Genomic DNA, 20,071 nt, shown 5'->3' with positions numbered 1-20,071 from the left:
CCCTGTCCTACACAGCCCATCCCTTAGCGACACTATTCCCTTTACACGTCCGTCAGTTCAAGTCACAGCCAAGAGCCTAATTCCGCAACCATCCTGAGACCCTCCCTGTTCTCTCAGGCCACTCAAGCTGCTACCAAACCCTCAACTAAACCTGTCCTGGGACCCCCAACAGAAGCTAGCTTCAGGCGGAGCAACCCTGTGGATTCCACCCTATCCTATCCTGCCCCCACCCCTCCCCTGCAACTCCGGCCTTCATCAAAACCAATCTGCTGACCTTTGACGATGAGCTCTGCGAAGTTGGAGACACCAGCCCCGCGAGGGGCCTGGGACACACAGCGGTACAGATCTTGCTCACTTCGGCCAACGGAAGTCAGCGGGAAAGTGGCCAGGAAGCGACGGTGACTGATGTGCCGCACCCCAGCAGCAGGCAGCAGCACCCCACTCTGCCGCTGAAGGGAAGAAGGGATGGGAGAATCAGGGAGAATTCCAAGCCGACAGCATATATGAGTCCTTACTATCCCAGGAGTATGTGAGGATCCAGGAACTGCCCTCCACCCTGGAGTGAAGGAGAACCCAAACTGGCAGAGCACAGCCTGGGGGGAGACAAGACAGTGTATAGATGTTGGACTCAGAGACCCAAAAGGGAACCAAGCCTAGGAGAAGTGTTCTGCCCTCTGCCACCTTTCTGGGCCAAGTCTACGCGGGACGCCCTCACCTGCAGGAGGAAGCGCTCTGCCTCTGCAGCTCGGCCTGCTGCCATGCATTGGAAGGATGCATTCTGGCCTGCATTGACCTCCACGTCTCCAAGGCGGGAGAAGTGAGGGGCCTTTGCTGTGGGAAAACAGGCAGAGCCCCAGCATGAGCTGGGCCTGCGTGCCCTGCAGACAGGAGTCAAGGCTACCCTTATCCTTGTGTCCGAGGGGACTGGGACTCACCGCAGGGGTAGCTGAACAGCAAGATGTCATCTAAGCCTATGTAGCCCTTGCGGTCTGGGGAGATGAGGGCCTCAAACAGCACCTGAGGGAAGTGGGAAGCCAATTGTCAGAGTGACAGCCCTCCAGGTCAGTTTGGGCCCCAACCCCACCCCCTTCTCCACCAACAGGTGCCAACCCAGCTCACAAAGACCCTCACTACCAAGCCAGCTGTTTCAGGGGTGTGGTCAAGTCTGGAAGATCCATTCCAGTTCAGACAGTACCTCAAAACAGCAGAATCCTTCCAGTCAGAATTTCCAGTTGGGTACTGCTTCAACTCACCTTCAACGCTGGCCACCCTACTAACAATGACCTCTGACCTACTAACAATGACCTCTGACCTACTAACAATGATCTCTGACACTGTACCCACACTGACCCCAGACCAACTCCAAACATGACCCCAGATTGGCTCCTGATGGACACATCTTAAATCCGACCTAGTTCGACCTGAGGGTGGCCTGCTGCTGCCCTGACCTCCAAGCCCAAGCCCACCAACTGTCTAAACACCCAGCCCACCTGATATTCATTGGGCCAGAAGGTACTGACGGCCAGCTCAGCCTGGTGCCACTGCCGGCCATGGGATCCCGTCATATTCCACACAGCACTGCCCAGGGGGCCCCCGTTCACACGCACATAGACGCCCAGGGTGCCGGGGCTGTGCCCATCCCGGCTATAGAGGAAGTAGCTGAACTGAACACAGTGTGTGTCGTTCTCACTCAGGGTCTGGAAAACGATATGGGCCCTCTGGCCCGGAGCATGTTGGGAGGCATTGACCATCAAGTAGGCACCTGGAGAGAGAAAAAGAAAAGGCAAGGAGACCTTAGGGAAAGCCAAGGTCACACTGAGGAAGGGACAGAAATAAAGGACCCACCAGGAATCAAGGGTTCAGGGTGTGATCAGAGTTTTTAGCTCTGGTCGGAACTTTGGGGTAGATTCCTTCTCTCCCTTAGTCCAAAGGAGAGGACTAAGACAGTAGAAAACACAAACTCAACCTTGTCACAGCCCATATGGCCACAAGCCACCAGTTTCCCAGGCTGTGCTGTTCTGGGAGATAAGGATTAGATCATTCTTCTCAGGAGTCAAGAGTCTGGCACAGGGCAGATCCCCTGAGGTCACTGCTTCCAAAGCTTCAGACACTTCCTTATGCTGGGTACTTCCCTGTGCTGGGTACTTCCCTCTGGCTCTGATCATTCATATCCTGTGAGACAGTCTTGCTACCAGCCTGTCACGCCTCAGGCCCTCGCTGTGTCCTCAGACAGGCTCTGAGCCCAAACTTGATGAAAATGTAGGACAGACTGAATGGAAGGATTAGCTTCCCTTCCGGCCCCCACCAGATTCCACCCTGAAGATCCTCGGTGTGTTCTGGAGATGGTGGGGAGTGCCTCAGGACCTGGCTGGGGATTGCAGCTTCCCTTGGGGTGATGATAAGAGGGGTGTAGCTGCCAAGGAGAAACCCAAAGCCACCCTTGCACGGCAGCCATGAGCACAGCCTCCTCCCCAGCTGACAGCACATTCTGAGCCTGCTCGGGAGTGCTCCCAGGGACTAGAGGGATCTTATCTCTGTGAGCCTGGAGTCCTGAGAAGGAAGCTGCTGCCCATGTCCTGCAGGGGTAGGAAATGAACCTCCAGGTCCCTGTCCCTACTAGAACCCTAGAAGGGACACATCCTAGCCAGGCGCTTCTTAGCCAGCTCCTGTGGCGACTCATCTTCCCTAAGGTAGCTCCCTCTTCCAATGTGACATCTTGCCTCTTCCTCCTCTGTTCCCTGGACACTGCCTATCCTCCCATCATGCATTCCTTCATCCCCATGGTTATCTTCTCTCCCTCCTGTTCTCCTCTGGGACTAATTCTCCTTGTTTCATCTCCACGCCCCTATATTTTCCCTAGACTATCCCATTAAGTTCACCCTTCCTCCCAAACCTAGATCAGCCCCCTTCACCAAGGAAGACAGAGAAACAAAGTGGGCAGGTCTGGAAAACATGAATCTAAGCCAGAACTCTTTTTTGTGGGAGGGGGGGTATTAAGAACTGTGCAACAGTTCTAGCTGTCCTGGAATTTGCTTTGTTGACCAGGTTGGCCTCAAACTCACAAAGATCTGCCTGCCTCTGCCTCCTAAGTACTGGAATTAAAGGCGTGCACCTCCATCTCCAGGCCTTAAGCCAGAACTATTATATCTACTCATACGTGAGTACCTGTTAAGATCTGGGCTGAATGGCCGGGTCTAGGGGTGCTCAGAGGTCATACAAAGACCCTTAAGGTGGGCACCTTTATGCATCTCTCTCAAACAAGCTAAACAGCGATACGTCTAGAACAGACATATACAAGGATCAAGAACCCAGAAGAGACAAATGATCACATCCAGAAGGACATAGATGGGCAATGACCAGCCTGGTAGGGACAGCCCAGGGGAAGCAGAGTCTACTCTCAGAGCCCAGCCAGGCCCCAGGAGCCTCTTGCCTAAAGCTGCAAGAAGTAGTCCACCCACCACTAAGAGCCGCCACCTCCCTGGCCTACTCTTGCCAGCAGATGCCATCTTGGCCATGCTGTGAGCTCACAGTCAAGGCCCTGGGCCATCTCTGTAACAGGACACAGGGAGGGGAGATTCTGACTGTCTGTCCTAAGGTTCCCTCACTCTCTGTCCTGCCACACAGGCCTCATCAGCAACAAAGTGGCTCATTTGGCCTCCGTCTCTCTTATCCTTTCGTTTTCCTTTTAAAACTATTGGGTTTGTTTGGTTTGTTTGTTTACAGGGTTTCTCTGTGTAACAGCCCTGGCTGTCCTGGAACTAGTTTTTTGCCTCTGCCTCCCAAGTGCTGGGATTAGAGATGTGTGCCACCAGCTAAGAAGATAGTATTTTTTAATCTTATGTGTCTGGTGTTTTGCCTGCATGTCTGTGTACACATGTGTGCAATTCCTGAAGAGGTCAGCAGAACCACTGGGTCCCCTGGAACTGGAGTTACAGACAGCTGTGAGCTGCCCTCTGATGCTGGGAACTGAACCCAAGACCTCTGGAAGAGCAGCCAGTGTTCTTAACCACTGAGCCATCTCTTCAACCCTCTTTTCTTTCTTTCGTTTTTATTTTGGGGACAGCATCTCACCAAGGAGTCCAGGCTGGCCTCGAACTTTTGACTCTTCTCCCCTAGCTTCATGTTCCTTTTTCTTTTCTTTCTTTTTTTTTTTTCTTTTGTTGTTGTTTTTCAAGACAGGGTTTCTCTGTGTAATAGCCTTAGCTGTCCTCAGACTAGCTCTTGTAGACCAGGCTGGCCTCGAACTCATGGAGCTCTACCTGCCTCTGCCTCCCGAGCTGTGGGATTAAAGGCGTGCGCCACCACTGCCCATCCATGTCTACTCTTAATTCTCAGTTGATTCTGCACCCAGAGAGGAGAGCACTCTCAAATATCCTCAACAATAACAACTAAACATTTAACTGACATCCAGTGGGCCGCCTCTGTGCCCTGAGATATGGGCTACTGCTCTCCCATGTCACGGTCAAGGCAACAAAGGCTCAGAGCTGGCTAGATGATGGGGCCAGGATTTGAACCTATGTCTTTATGATTCTGGAATGAGTGTTCTCAAGGCTATCATCTGAGTAGGAGACCAGTGCCAGAATCTACATCGAGCCTCCTGCCTCTCAATCCAGTGCTCCAAATGCCCCAAATGACTGGTACTGAAGTCGGGACAGAGGGACCCAGGGCTCCTAAGAAGAGGGCAGAGGCATATCCAGAGACCCCATATCACTTCTCCTCAGTGTCCTCAGATCCCAAAAAGAGCAAGAGACCCTAGGGGAAACTAGGGAAGGCCTGGAAGGAGAAAAACAGTAGTGATGGAGAGTAGGCTTACCGTGGGGCAGGTCTGCAGGGGCCCGGGTGCCAGGGTGGATCCGCACTTGCTCCCACTGGAAGTCATCATACTGAGCCTGGCTGTACTCGCAGGGCACAACTGGGTCACTCGCCTCCTCGAAGGTGCAGCCAGCTGTGAGGGCAAAGCCTGATTAGCTAAGCCCAGGCAAGGCCACTGACCAAGAGGACTCCAACACAACCCTTCAGGTTCCCCCACTGGCCTCTCCTTCTCCCCAGGCCAGCCTCTCCACTCCTTATTATGACTCCCTCCAACTAACAGAGTTCTTCCTCCCCCACCCCAACATCCTCCCCTCACTGTCCCTCACCAGTCCCAAGACTTTCCACTGCCCTCCCCACCCCATCTCAGGATCCCCAACAGCTCCATCATTCAACAAATAAATAATAAAACCAGCCATCATGATCATTGCAAGCATAGAACCTCCAGTCAAGATCAGCCCTAGACTTGTCTCATTTTACCGACTGGGAAATGGAGGCCCAGCATAGCATGATGCTAAGCACCAAAGGTTGAATGTCACTATCTGTGTCAGGTGACAATGTGACAGACATCAAGGGTATTCATTCACTGCCCAAAGTCAGTCACCTTCGATCTCTGTCCCCAGGGATGTGACATAGTATGGTTCTGTGTGTACTGAACACATATGTGACTAGAGGATGCTAATTCTGGTGACTGGAGACCAAGATTAATAATCTGAATGATGCCAGGTGGTGGTGGCGCACACCTTTAATTCCAGCACTCTGGGAGTAGAGGCAGGAGGATCTCTGTGAGTTCAAGGTCGGCCTGGTCTACAGAGTGAATTCCAGGACTGGTTCTACAGCTATTGGGAAACCCTGTCTCAAAAATAAAACAAAACAAAAAAATCTAAATGACAGGGAAGTGAAAGAGGGGCCTGAAATACGTGCAAACTCCTCAGTTGGTGGTGAGGTCCACTGTATCTCAGCTGGTTCTTCAGCACCTGGAGTTGGCACCAAATAACCCCTCACTGCACTGGTTCAGGAAGGGATCTGAGCTGGGTCTTGTACCCACTCCCTAGTCATAGCGCCTGCAGCTCCAGCAAACCAGTGTTGAGAGAACTGACAGGAAGTCAGGCCAGGCCCATCCTGCCTGCCTGTCAAACCCATTTGACTGATGAGGTGACCAAGGCTCGGAGAAGCAAAGGCATTTGCCCACGGTACAGAGCAGTGGCTCAGGGGTGGATGCTGGAGACGGGGACGGACTTGGGATTGAATCTTGACTTTGCCATTTGCCATCCCTGGCAACGATGGGCAGTTTGCTTCCACTTTCTGAGCCTCAGTTTCCCCATCCGCACAGGGGATTGCTGAAGATTTACATCAACGCGTGTGAGCACTCAGGAAACACCAGCTCAGGTGTGCCGCTTATTCCCGTATGAGAGAAGTAAATGGATTTGAAATCATGTCCATCCAAAGCCCACACTGCCCAGAAATATGAGAAGGGGCAGGAAGAGTTTCTTCCAAGAAACGGGGGGGGGGGGGGGGAGGGGCAGAGGGCAGACCAGACAATAAGCCACCAGGTAAGTGGCATAGGCAAGGCAGGCAAGGAGCGGCTTCCCTCTGAGGACTCACTGTGTGTTATCATTTGCATGTTTCCACCAGCCTTGTAAGAGAACCCGGCACATGAAAACACGCAAGCAGAGCTAGGCACGCCTGGGCTCGTCACTGTTGGGGTCTCTCGTCTCCTTGAACCCCACCAGAGAATGGGAAGCAATGAGATCTGCATGAGCCTGCACCAAGCATACTGGGACAGGGGAACTGGAGTAGGGGACCCATGGTACTTTCTGCGTGCTTGTTTGAAAAGCTCCACTCAGCACTGAGCCCTAAGGCATGAGGTAAGTGAGCTTTAATGTCATCTGTGTTGGGAGGGCCCCCATTTTCCTCTTGAAAAGGTGGTCAGTGAGTGGTCTTCCAGGAGGAGGGGAGCACTCACTTCCTGCCCTTGGAGGTCCTGGCCAATCACTGGGACAGACTTAGATCCCAGGCTGGAGTCAAGGGCCTTCTGGTTCCTACACAAAGGCAAAGTGGCTGCCCCAGGCATCTCCTCCAGTGCCCTGACAAGCCTGAGGTAGCTAGTTAGCCCTGTGGTTTCTCTCCATCAGTCCTGAGTCAGGCACATGACCAGACAGGGCTCCGACCCCACCCAGAGCTTACTGACCTCAGACTAACAGCCAAACTGGGGTCTCTGCTCAGACCACAATTACATGGTTCCGCCAAGTGACTGACCCTCCGTAGGCTGACCTTAGACAGAGTGGCTCCCTGTTGATCGTGCCTGGCCAGAGTGACTCCATCTTATCCATACGACACTCCCCTAGATGTCAGTCAAATAGCCACTAGCCTGGCTGACACCTGTTCTCTCTGTGTAACCACAGTCAGACTGACTGATTCCACCCGAGGCAACCTCTTAGCCAGAGTGACCATTCTCAGATCTCTAGTTAGCCCCAGCTCTGGGTCTCTAGGCCAGGCCCAGGTCAACTCCATCTCTTAGAAACCGTCTCAGCTCCTCCCCCAGCTCCCCCAGGGATAGGAACAGCCAATTCCTCCTACCATGGCTTCAGCACCACCACAATGGGGAGCGTTACCACCATGCCCGCCCGGACTACCCTGACCAACCTGAGTGAGGAACTCAGCATTTAGGAAATAGCGCTGTCTTACAGACCAAGAGTGTGTGACACTCAGGGGCCACACAGAAGCAATGTGCAGACGACACAAACTAAACCACGTGGCTGTAGAGTGAGAGCGAACACAGACAAAATAAGATCCCGATTTGGTCTCTCACACCAGCCGTGTCTCCCCAAACGGCTGGCGCAGCGTAGGATGAGCCTTGATGGGTGCTGTGAGAAGCGCAAGAATGATTAAGGGCAAGGGGTGAAGTTCAGTGAGAGAGGAGCTTTATCTAGCGCGGGTGAGGCCCTAGGTTTGAGCGCCAACATGGGGATGGGGGCTGGGGAGAAAAAGTTCTATCTTGCTTTTGAGGGGCTTCCCACCTGAACAAAGGTGAGGAAATGAAAGTTAAGAAGGGTCAAGGTTATTGCATTTAGAAAGGACACACGAAGAAAAGGGGTGTCGGCACACCTGAACTGAACCAGAGGAGCTCGGGCTGACTAACATGATGGGAAACCAGAGACTGAGGCCAGTTCTTAAAAAGTCCTGGATGCCAGGATAAGGAGTTCCATCGCATTCCTAACTGGGGAGCCTTAGGAGGTGCTGGAGCAGAGAATGCCTGGATTCTGATAGTTCAAACAGGCGTTTTTTCCCAGAGTGCAACAGGTCAAGAGCGAGCTAGGGACCAAGCTACCACATGGTCCGGAGCCTGGTGTCAGATTAGCAAGAAAGGAGACCTGAAGTCTCATCCTGAATACAAACAGCACACACTCCAGTCAAGAGAGTATGCACATGCATGTGTATGGGCACATGTGCGCGCGCGTGCACACACACACTCATTCCTCAGCCCAACTCAAGTCCCTGAGGCACGCTATAAATTAGGCTGGGGACAGGGAGCGAAGACAAGGTCCCTCTTTGAGCACTTCATCTCTGTAGAGAGCTTTCAGAGAAGATAGATGGGTTGAAAGCAGGACCCCAGTGCTTCCCCCAGCCTCAGCTCTAACTGGCCCAGCAACATTCCTTTGCTAATCTCCCCAATCTGGCCAGGCGGTTGCCTGAGCAACCGTCAACCACAATTTGGGAAGAAGGGGGATGGTTAGTTTATCCACATCCGGCATGCTCTGGGCCTGATGATGTCAGAGACCAGCAACTTCTGGAGAGGGGCCTGGGAGGGTCCCTCCAGGGGTCTCCCTCTTCCTATCTCTCTCTCCACCACCACCCCTGCGTGTGTGTGTGTGTGTGTGTGTGTGTGTGTGTGTGTGTGTGTGTGTATGAGACCTACCTGTGAGCCTACCAGGACTACTGGTACAAAAACACTCAACTACAGACCAGGAAATCTGCATCTTAGTCCTGCTGGGCCCCTGGGTCTCTTCATGACGTGGGGACATGTGACTTGCCTTCTCTGACCACAGTTAGGATGACCTCTCAGGCTAAGGGATTCCATCCAGGGTGACCTTAGACTGCATGACCCCTTCTCAAATGATCTCTGGTCGGCTCCAGCCCTGGGTCTCTAGGCCAGGACCAGTTCAGCTCCTCAACCATGAAATTGGAGCAGGGGTTACGGCTCTGACTCCGATTTCATTTGTGTGAGTTTACAATCACCACGTGTGGTGGTGCACTCCTCTGAGGCCAGTACTTGAGAGATGGACGAATGGGCATGAAGGTCATCCTCAGCTACATAAATGAGTTTCCAGGCCAGGCTGGGCTACATGAGACCCTCTCGCAAATGAACCAACAGTAATAACAATACGAACAATAACAGGCGGTGTCCTCAGGACATGGTGTGCATAGGAGGGCATGGATGTCTGCCAGCAAGGGCTCTCAGAAATACTGTAAAGTTGGTTCATGGAACATTCCTGTGAGCAGAAATACATAGATGCGTTCTGTGGTGGGCATGAGCCTGGGGGAGGTGGGTGTTTGTACAGGGCAGGAAGAGAGGTGCGTGCCTGCGTGTGTGTGTGTGTGTGTGTGTGTGTGTGTGTGTGTGTGTGTGTGTGTCAAGAGCCTGTCCTCCTCTAGCCAGGGCAGACAAGGCGTGTGCTCTGGGCCTGCTGCACCTACAGCAGCATTTTCTGAAGACCCTGCGTAAACAGAACTTGTTTGCAGTGAGATTCGCCTTCTCTTTCTTTTGTCAACAAAACGTCCAGTTCCCAAGGGTAGCCCCAGAAGAAACAAAACTTCTCTAGACAGATGGTAAATTCAGTCTGGGACCTCACACTGCCAGACACAACCCAACCATAGCCTAGGGACCCCATAGACAACCCAACAACAATGCCAGCCCAGTCCACCGTCCCTGCCCCCACCTCTAGGTTACTGAACCCAACCCTGGATATTCTTGCCTTACTCAGTCCTCTCCCTTCCTCCCTTCCTGAAGTTATGGACTAGTTCTGAAGCCTTTGAACCCTGTCCCCAAGCCCCGTATACAGCAGATGGCCAACACCAAGATCCCACCTGGTCTAACCTCGACCAACTGCACTACATTAAGGATGTCACTATAGCCTAGCCCTATGCTAACACATCCAAGTGGAGGTCAGGTCCCAGAACTACCAGAGCCCTGAATAACTAATAAGAAGCACAGTACAGCTGGCAGTAAAATACTCCTATAACCACATAGAGTGCAGCAACTTGGGAGACCACCCAGGGCTGGCCACAGGCTGTGAAAGCTGGAACCACCAAATGAGTCAACACAGAGCCTAGCGATGCCAACATCCTGCCATTTCCACTGAGTATGAGAGGAAGCCAGCAGTAGCTGACAAACTCACAGTAGTAGACCCTTTCCCATCTCTATTGCCCACACAATGAATTCCAGAGTCGACGAGAGGGCTGCTATATTGGCAGTCCAGGGCTGGACACCATATATCGGGGTGGGGGAAGACTAAGATGTGTGCAGAAGTACAACAGGCAGAACACATAGATCCTCTGCAGGGCAAATGCCCTGCAGTGCAGTCAGATAAAGACACCGCAGGCTAAAGCAGTGAAGGTGTGCACAGGCTCCACGGAGAGAGAGAGAGCAGTGTCCCGCTGTGATGGGGTGTGCTGGAGATAGAGCACAACAGGCAAGACTCCTGCAATTTCTGTGCAGGGCTGCAGAGCACGTCGCACACACAGCCCCCAGCACTGATTCCCGTTAGGCATGGAAGTGGTCAGGGCTGTGCAGTGTGGAACCACATTCATCTTGGGTATATATCACCATATTGGGGGGGGTGGCAGAATGGAAGGTGGGGGCTCCAGCACAGGACCTGGTACAGAGCAGGAACAGCCTCCAGGGCACAAAATTGAAGCACCCTGACGATGCCCTGTGGAGCCATGGATTTGGTTTCAAGGGCTCTGGGTCTGGAAGCTCGGCAGAGTGCTCACAACCTGGCAGGAAGCCATTTCCTCTCAATGGAAACATCTCCTTTTGGAGGGAGAAGAGAGGAGACAGTCACACAATCTAGCTGACTCCAGAAGCTGGGGAAGTTACAGGATTCCCGAGACCTGCTCTGAGGTTATATAAGCAGTCACAGCTCCTGGAGAGAGAAGACTCCGCAAGCTGCCGGGGACAAGGCTTTCAGGAGAAATTCCCCGTGCTGGGGTGGGCTTTTTCTAAATGCAGCTGCCTTCCAGGTACCGGTGTTTCTGCAAGGAATCCCACTAAACTCCATGCACCAAGCTAGACTTGGGTAGAATTGTTTCTTTGGTCTGTAGAATGAATAGACGGTTGCTTGTGTCTCCCCAGGAAAAGTCAGGCAACACAACCCTACAGAGAACAGATGCATAACACGGCTGACTCTCCGGGTGGCAGTCCTATGCAGTTCGGAAGCAAAGCAAAACCCAAGCTGCCCCACGTTCAGCAAAAAGTGCCCAAGTTCTATGTGCAATATGAAGCAGGGGGGAACTGCATTGAGGACGCACCAAGATGTGACCCTCCCACGACTCTCCACAGAAAGCTGCCCACAGCCAGCACCTTGACACCTCCATTGTAATACACTCAGGGAAAGGCTGAGATGACAGAGGCATCTTCAGGGTAGCTGTGATGGGGGCAGTGTGGAGGCTGGGCTATTAGACTCATAGCCAGTGAAGCCGCGAGACAATGTGACAATCAAGGTATACTGTATGTCTGAAACACGGGGTCAGCATGCAGAGGAACTGTGCCTAGAAACAGGAGGGTCCACATGACCAGGGCAATGCAGATGCCTACTGCAAAAACTGCAGCACACCGGACACCAACATGTAGGGTAGTGGCAGTAGGCCACGTGATGGCAGTGAGCCGTCACACGAGGTGCTGTGCCCAAAGGCCAGGCGAGTCTACACATCTGCTGCAACAGTGTAAACATGCAGCGTGGCTGTAGAAATGTAAACATGCAGCGTGGCTGTAGAAAGCCATGCACTGATCTCAGATGCCATGCTGTGCGAGGGTTCTCCACCCAGACACCCGGAAAGAGTCGCCCTCCCAAAGTAAGCCTGGTATCCGGCAGAGCAAGGACCACACTATGGAAGAGAAACGCAAGGAAAGTGCATGGCAGGACAGCTGCAGGATGCAGGCTCTGATCAGAGGGATGCTGCAAAAATGGAGTACACAGAAACCCTGGAAAAGTCCCACAACATTGTAGCCCAGCATCCCTGCAGTGGGCTCACATAGATTGAGTGGCAGAGCAGTACAGACACCACGTCCAGAAACCCAGGCTACACTCATATGAGAAGGCCAGGGCTGAAACAGTGCCTCTGTCTACATCGAGGCAGACATAGGTACACTGTGAAGGTGCTGTGGGGCACACTGTAGAAGTCTCTTGGGGACAGACTGGTGGGAAGCCACTCAGCCATGCCTGACTCCATTGCCCTGTGGGCTTCTGTCCACCGTTACTCTCATCCTCCAACATCTTCCAGTGACTCTCCAAAGGCCCAGGATGAAGGCACTGTCACTCACAGGGCAGGTGATGCCAACCTCAGCATACAATCCAGGTATTCTATCTGACCTGGGTCTTTGATGACTGGCAGGCCAACATAGAAGTGAATTCTACTGAAAATCTTTTGGACAATTACACTGCATCCCCGGGCCCCCAGACCAGGGTAGGGCAGTATGGGGCAGGACAGGAGAGACAGGACAGGGGGAGGGGCCGTTGGTTTAAAGCCTGGCATAGGATGTGGGATGAACAGTCGGCAGATGGGGGAGAAGTGCCTGCCCCAACAAGCCTAGATCCTCACTCCTCCCCATCCACCACCACCACCATCGCCTCTCCCCAGGCCTGGACTTCATCAGAAGCCAAGAACAAACTTTCTCGAGCACATAGGAAGCTTGTCCATGCGCGCGCGCACACACGCAAACATTTAAGACTAATTCACACTTACATGGTGCTCACCATGTACCAGGATGTGTTCTAGACTAAATATGTCTAAATACAAAAGCCACCACATCATCCTGGGCTCTGTGTAACATCTCCATCCTCATTTCCCAAGTGGAATCGGCTCCATGACCCAGAGAAGTAACAGTGGAAACCGGGAGGAGAACTTAGATGGTGTGGTCTCAGAGCCCCTGTTCCAACCCACGACATTCTAGGCCTCAAGCACACATTTACACACATACATAACATGACAAGAAGGATACACACTCATGTTGTGGAATAAACTTTTTATATGTGGTGAAGATGTGTCACTCTGACTGGTTTAATGAAAAAAACTGTACGGCCAATTGCTGGGCAGGATTTCCAGGCCCAGAGGACGCTGGGAAGAAGAAGGGCGGAGATGCCAGGAAATACAGAGCAAGCAGCATGCGCATTACAAAGTAAAGGTGACTGAGCCACGTCAGAGAACACAGATTAAAAGATATGGGTTAATTTAAGTTACAAGAGCTAGCTAGAAACAAGCCTAAGCTATTGGCCCAGCTTTCATAATTAATAATAAATCTGTGTCACGATTTGGGAGCTGGTTGGCAGGACAGAGAAAGGTTTGCTATACACTCACATAAACATGCACACATGCTCATGTTAAAAACACTCATCCCACTCTCTTAGCTGAGACTCATCCATCTCCAGACAGGCTTCTGTCACCTCCCTACCGGCATACCCCAGCTACCCCTCCAGCCCCACCTGCCTCATTGCCAGCCGTCTCATTCTCAGAGGTATCACCATCACCAGCTGCCTCCCCGCAGCTGTGCCCTCAGCCCCAGACCTGTCCCTAGCATTGACTGAGGTCCTACCTATGGTATCCCCAATACTGTGTCCCACAATTCCATTTCAGTATTCTCTAGCTTCTGCCTCCAACCCCAACCTGCCCCCACCCCAACTGCCTTTCTCTGGTCCCCTTTGGGTCCAGTTCTAAGTCCTGGGCTTTGTGTGATGGGAATCTATTCAAGACTCCCTCCCTCCCCCAGAGTCACACAGGCATAGCATCTTCAGAGTTGGCACCGCAGGGGTGCCCCACCCCTTACCATGCTGCAGGCCATTTAAGGATGCTTATCAGTCTCCCGCTGACAGCCTTCTGTACCCCAGGACCTCTCTTCACCCCCTCTAAGCCTTCCCTGGAGCATCCAAGGGTTCAAACCAATGCAAACACTCCATGAGCACCTAAGGAAACCAGAGATGACAAACACCCAGCTCAGCCCTCAGATGGCTTCCCACAAAAGAAGGGCAGCCTATGATCATGCAAGGCTTAGGAGAGAGAAGACCACCCCCCCTGCCTGGTGGAGGCAGGGCAGCTTTACTGTGACAATGACAATGGGGCTAGAGTGGAGGGAGAAGAGGGTCTCAGCAAAAAGCACAGAATGAACGAAGGTAGACCCGGCAAAGGGCACAGCAGGCTCTAGGGGTCTGGATTATAAAGCAGACAGGTAGGCGCAGAGTTTAGGGGCAAGTGACACTGAGGAAGCCAGTTCCTAAAGAAAAGGCTGGCCAGGGAGGGCCTGAACTGCCATGTCAGGTTGGGGTTTAGCCTTGGGAGCTGGGGAGACTTGAGGCAAAGGAGTGGCAGCACACCATGACAGCCTTGCAAAGGGCACTTTGGTCCAGGGCAGAGGAGAAGCTGCTATGACAGGCACGGTGTGATGAAGGTTGTTGGGAGGGTGGAGGATGGGGCCAGCAGTGATCTGTCCACACCAGCACAGCCCAGGCCACACTAAAGCTCCTCCAGCCTTATCCTTTTAGACCAAAGCTTCTCAGGCTCCTAATGCTGCAACCCTTTAATACAGTTCCTCATGTTGTGGTGACTCCCCGCAACCATAAAATTATTTGCGTTGCTACTTCATAACTGTAATTTTGCTGTTATGAGTCGCAATGCGAATATCTGATATGCAGGTTGAGAACCATTGTTTCAGACAAACACAGTCCATAGAACAGTCTACGAGTGTGAGAATGTCCCCTACTTGCCAACATGCGGATAATGTGTAACCGTTGAGGACTTGAAATTTGGCTAGTGCAACTGATTAACTAAATTAGTATTTTAATTAATTGTACCTAATTTAAATTTAGTAGCCACATGTGAGTGAGACGCCACCCCAGCAAGGAAAGAGCACTGTCATCATCTCTGTGAAAGTTTCTATTGGATAAGGCGATTTGGACGTGTGTCCGTAGGCCCACAGAGCCTGGAGGCACCAGCCTGCAGGTCTGGGCCACTGTACACCCCAATATTCTCACACCCTGGGATCCGTGCACCTACTCTGAGGCACCCAGAAACTCTGTACCATTCCAGGAATGAGATGCTGGGGGTTTGCCAGGTGTCTCTTCCCAACTCCAAACCCCGGTCTAGCCACACCAAGATGACCAGAAGGCTTGGCACCCTGACAGGTCATGCATATGCCTTGTGCCCCTGGCCTCCATTTCACACACATGAATAAACACACATGCCCCACTCTGGCTGCACAGGTGGCAGGATCACACCTGTATGCACCTGGCTGCCTTCCCCCCCAGCCCCTATAATGGTGGTTTCTCTTCTCTCCAGCTCAGAGGCAGTCCCTCAGATCCAGGAGGAAGGCTTTGGCCTCCTCTACCCAGACCACGATCCATCTGTGATTGAAGATTGAAGGAATGCCTGCTTAACAGGGGCCCTCCTCCCGTGTTCAGACTGACCGTTGAGACTCGATGCCTTGCCTCGCCAACGGTTGTCCTGATCACAAAAGGCTGGAACTCCCGGGATTGGACAAGCTGAGCCAGCTGCCAGGGGTGGGGCTAGACTAGGGGGAAGAAGCACCAGGAGGAGTCTGCGGGGAGAGGCCCTCCTGTAAGAGCCTTCTCCTTCAGTCTCTGCCAGGGACTCACCCTCTTTAACTCATAGCTCCCAGATGACACTTTATGGACATGGCCTTTTCACAACGTAACACCATCCACCCGCAGAATTTTCCAGATTCTTACCAGGGGGAAAAAAAAAAAAACAAAAAAACCCTTCAATTCGACGTTCAGTGGAGCCATTGCGCCCCCATCTGGCATCTCCAGCTCTGGATTCGACCCACTTGACTTCATTCATTCTTTTCTGGCTTTTTTTTTTTTTTTTAATACGATGTCAGTTGCCCTGGCTAGCATGGAATTCACGGTGCAACTCGGGCTGACCTCAAACTTGCAATCAATCCTCCTGCCTCAGCCTCCCCAGTCCTTGGATTCCAGGACTGAACTGTATCACCCAGCTTCATTCATTCTTAGACCTCACATCCATTTATTCAGACTAAAGAGGCTCAGGCCTTGTACCTGGCGCTAAGTAACTGAAGGTCCACACTGACTTTCCTTACAGAGTTCCTGACCTAGGAAGACTGACAGGACTAAGAGATTGGAATTACAATATCATATAAAAGTCCAATCAACTTCTACCTTCCCTTTCCTGGGCTAGAACAGAGGAAAAACCAAGATAGGCTTCCAGGAGGAAGCTCACCAAACTAGGGACTCACGTATGAAGATATGGAATCAGAGAGTCCTGGGGAGAAAGCACAGTTTGTAAAAGATACAGAGAAGAGGCACTTAGGGACCACTGGTGAATAAGGCTAACCAAAACAAGGTGAGGTGGGCTGGGTAGCCAGCCGCTAGAGCACTGTTGGGCCAAGAGGGGCCTATTGGGGAGCTTGAGGAGGATTTGAGGAGAGGTTTACAACGTGCATTTTAGGAAGAACTCTGGCACAGAGGGAGGAAGAGGCTGGTGCCTTCCTGCAGGTGGAAGATGGCTGAGAAGGGAGAGGTGGGGGAGGCATGGGTAGGACACAAAGGGAAGCCACAAAGCACCTCCTGCCACTCTGGCTGACCTAGCTGGGTGTGGAGGTCACCCTACAAGCCCAGCTGGGGACAGAATGGAGGATAGCAGCGTGCTTCCAGAAAACAGGGTATGGCCAAGGACCTGCCCTGACACCAGACGCAGGCTGGAGGCAGCCGGGAAGTGTGGTATAGGATTCAGGTCACCCTCCTGGCTTCCTGCCTAGCCCCCCTTTTCAGTCCCAGAGAGAAGTCTGGGCTGTCCTGACAAGCCCTCTGGGTACCTCTCATCATTCCTGCCATCCACAACTCCAGCGATCAAAAAGACAGATTGAGCCAGAGTACAATAGGATAAATTACTGTGCCAGGTTTGCACAGCTGAGAGACACCCTACACCCCCCCCCCCCCCACTGGGTGACTAGGGAGGGTAGGCAGGGGACTGGAATCACTCTCTAGACTGAAGACAGGGGACTGCCACCTCCCTTCTTCCCAGGGCTTCTCGATCAGTCTCTAATAGTAAAAGCTTCAAAAGTGCCAAGAACTTCCATAGTAAAGAGACTTATCCAAGGTTTCTCTCTCTCTCTCTCTCTCTCTCTCTCTCTCTCTCTCTCTCTCACACACACACACACACACACACACGTACGCATGCACACACACGTACACACAGCAAGTAGCAGAGGCAAAATTTGATCCCATGTTAACCCTGCCTTCAAATATCTACCAAGTATCACACATGATCACAATTAATTCCATGAAGCAGATGGGGCAATTGAGGCTCATTTTCCCAAACCTCAATCCTGATAGCCCACTGTCATGGCAATTGAGGCCCAGGTGTGTTCCCAAATCAAGGGGATGGGGTGGGGTGGGGAAGTACAGAGGGTTCCATCTCAAAGCGGGGAAGGCTAGAAGGGTTGAAAAAAGTCTAAGAGGCAGGTTGCCTGGGTCACCCTCTGGGGTACCAGAAGGTCAAAACTGAAGCTGAATAGCAAGGCCCCAAAAGCTGCAGGGCAAGGCCAGGACAGCTCCTGGGGTGCACCCCCCCCCGGGGGGGGGGGGGGCCGTGAACTAGAACCCGGAGGCCCGCTGTCTGGGGCAGGCGGCCAGGAGTCTGACCCAGGGCCAGAGGCAGCAGCGCGTGTCACCGCTCTGCTTCTGCTTCCACCCGGGGCGGCTCCCTGCTACCCCACGCCGGGTGGCTGGAACCAGCGGAAGAGAAAGCCCTTGAAGAAAAGCCCTGGAAATAAGCCCGCTGGAGGGGCCGAGGCCTGGGGTCGAGGCCTTAGTAAGAGACTGTGGGCCACGCACATACACAAGGACACCGACACACCTTCCACACAACACACGATGCGATGCGCTCGCGGACGCACAGACACAGGCACTGGACATACACATTCAGACAGGCGAAAGCACACACGCACACACACAGACACACACACACGCACGCACGCACACACCCTTGAAAGGATGCCAGACTCCAAAGCACACTCAAGCGTGCGATCACACCGCAGGTCAAGCGGGAGCCCCACGCACACATTCACACACACGTCCGCACGCGCGGGCCTGGCTGGTCGGGAGGCCGCACAAAGTTACAAAGCAGACGCAGGCAGCGTCCCCGGGGACCGCGGCGTCCCCGGCGCCTCTGGCTAGCCACGATGGGGACGCCGTCCCGCGGCCTCCAGCCAGGCCCTGCGGGGGGCCCCCGACGCCGCAACCCCACCCGCAGCCGGGTGCGCCCCGCGGTCCTCCCCACCCGGGCGCCCCGCGGCCCTGGCGCCGCCTCGGATCAGCCGCCAGCCAGCGCCGCGCGGAACTTGCGAAACAACAAACGGCCCGAAATGTCGGAGTCGGCTGCCACGGCCGCTTCTCTACTCCCTCCTTCCCTCGCCAGCCGCAGGGCCGCCCAAGGCTCCAAGGGACGCTACCGCGACAACTTGTTCCGGCCGGGTGCGCCACGCACACGCGCGCGCGCGATCATACACACTCACACATGCACACACACCCTCGGGTCCCGGCCACACTCGACCACGGCCCAGGAGCGCCCCACGCTCGCAGCGTTCCTAGCCACGCAGCGAACGGGTACCGACACACTCACATCCACTCCAGACACGCTCCCCCACACGCATTCTCCCCACCCCTGGCATTCATTCGGACCCACACAGCACATCCCAAACACTCCCACAGGGACACTCGTGGACACAGCGCACAGAGACAGGTTCCTACCCGTTCCCACGCCTGCACGCGCGCGCGCACATACACACTCACACACACCACTCGTTCCTAGGCCCACACTCGAGAAGGATCCACAGAAACCTCGCGGCACACGCATAAAACAAACACGCGGGTTCTCGAACACACCAACACTCCCGCCTGGGGAATACAAAAAAGCCAACAAATGCAACATAGTGTCAGATGCAACTCCAGCCAAGCTACCGAAACTCAAATACACAACCCACTTGGCAGCACCGACAGACATGAGCCAGAGCACAGCCGGTGCCCCACGCAGGCAACACTCACACCAGCACACTCGCAGCCGCGGCACACAAGCAGCCTCAGCTTGCACACAAACTACGGACATAGCGGTCACAAACACTCGGAACATACGACCGAGCATCCCACACTCCGCACACGCGCGACGAGCCATCCCCGGCTCGAGGGATGAGCTCGGAGGGACCACGCGCGCTTACCTGCGGGAGTCTCGGTCTCTGGCGCACAGAACTGGAAGGTGAGTGCCAGGACCAGAGCCTGAGCACGGGCCATGGCTGGGGCGCCGCCGTCTCGGTCCTGGGGACCCACTGCTGGAAGGCGACGCCACAGGAGCCGGAGTCCGAGCCCAAGGCGAGCGGGAGCCGTAGCGGAGCAGCAGCGCCGCGCGGAGCGGGACTGGCGCCGAGTCCAGAGCGGGAGCCCGAGCGAGCGGGGCGCTGACGTCAGGCCCCCGGGCACGAGTTCCGCGGTCTCGAGGCGTCCCCTGCTGGCGGTGGTGCTCACTGCGGCCCGGGTCCCTGGGCCCTTCGGCCCCGGTGCGCCCTTCCCCCACTCCGGCACCCCGTCGAGAAGACCCTTGGGCGGGTGCCAGTATTCATATCAACATTCTCAGACAGCACATTTGCTGCTCACGACTGAGACTGTGATCCAGGGACACTTGGTTCCTCTGTCCCCTCCGTTGTTTAACTTCTTTCTACCTTGGCCCTTCGGAATATACATTCCCACCTCCCTCCAATGACAGGGCACTCTTCAACCTACCAAAAAATCGTTGTTGGACCTTTAGAATTCTGGCTTTCACTTTCAGAAAAATGAAATCTACCTCTCTCATTAACGCTCGTATCTCCTACAGTAGCCTCTGGCTACTCAGGGTAAATAAATTTGGAACTCTGCCCAGGCCAAGTTCTTACACAATCACCAGAAAACTAGTTGTCAGTGACTACATAAAACCAGGCGTCAAGTACGTGCCTCTCCCGCTGGGACTCCGTTAATCTTCCCCA

The 20,071-nt window shown here is 53.7% G+C and overlaps 1 protein-coding gene across 7 annotated transcripts in view; it reads right to left on the bottom strand.

Annotated features, from left to right (window-relative positions):
* Positions 1-19,431, bottom strand: part of Ptpru (protein tyrosine phosphatase receptor type U) — a 73,289-nt gene extending 53,858 nt beyond the window's left edge. For 6 of the 7 annotated variants that reach the window (XM_041651796.1, XM_041651797.1, XM_041651798.1 and 3 more), the window contains exons 1-6: positions 19,274-19,431; positions 4,814-4,945; positions 1,491-1,762; positions 936-1,017; positions 716-831; positions 275-449 (exon numbers count right to left, since the gene is read on the bottom strand). In XM_041651796.1, the coding sequence (XP_041507730.1) occupies positions 275-449; positions 716-831; positions 936-1,017; positions 1,491-1,762; positions 4,814-4,945; positions 19,274-19,346 (850 nt within the window). In that variant the 5' untranslated portion in view covers positions 19,347-19,431. Of the gene's footprint in view, positions 1-274; positions 450-715; positions 832-935; positions 1,018-1,490; positions 1,763-4,813; positions 4,946-15,674; positions 15,755-19,273 lie in introns of those variants that run through there. The other variant, XM_041651802.1, reaches the window with a different exon arrangement.
* Positions 19,432-20,071: the final 640 nt, after the last annotated feature.

This window comes from Microtus oregoni, unplaced genomic scaffold (assembly GCF_018167655.1).
Source record: "Microtus oregoni isolate MIOR12 unplaced genomic scaffold, Mior012 000005F_ref0000423, whole genome shotgun sequence".
Classification (NCBI taxonomy): domain Eukaryota; kingdom Metazoa; phylum Chordata; class Mammalia; order Rodentia; family Cricetidae; genus Microtus; species Microtus oregoni.
Note: the sequence above shows the minus strand (reverse complement) of the source record. Positions and strands in the feature narration are given on the sequence as shown.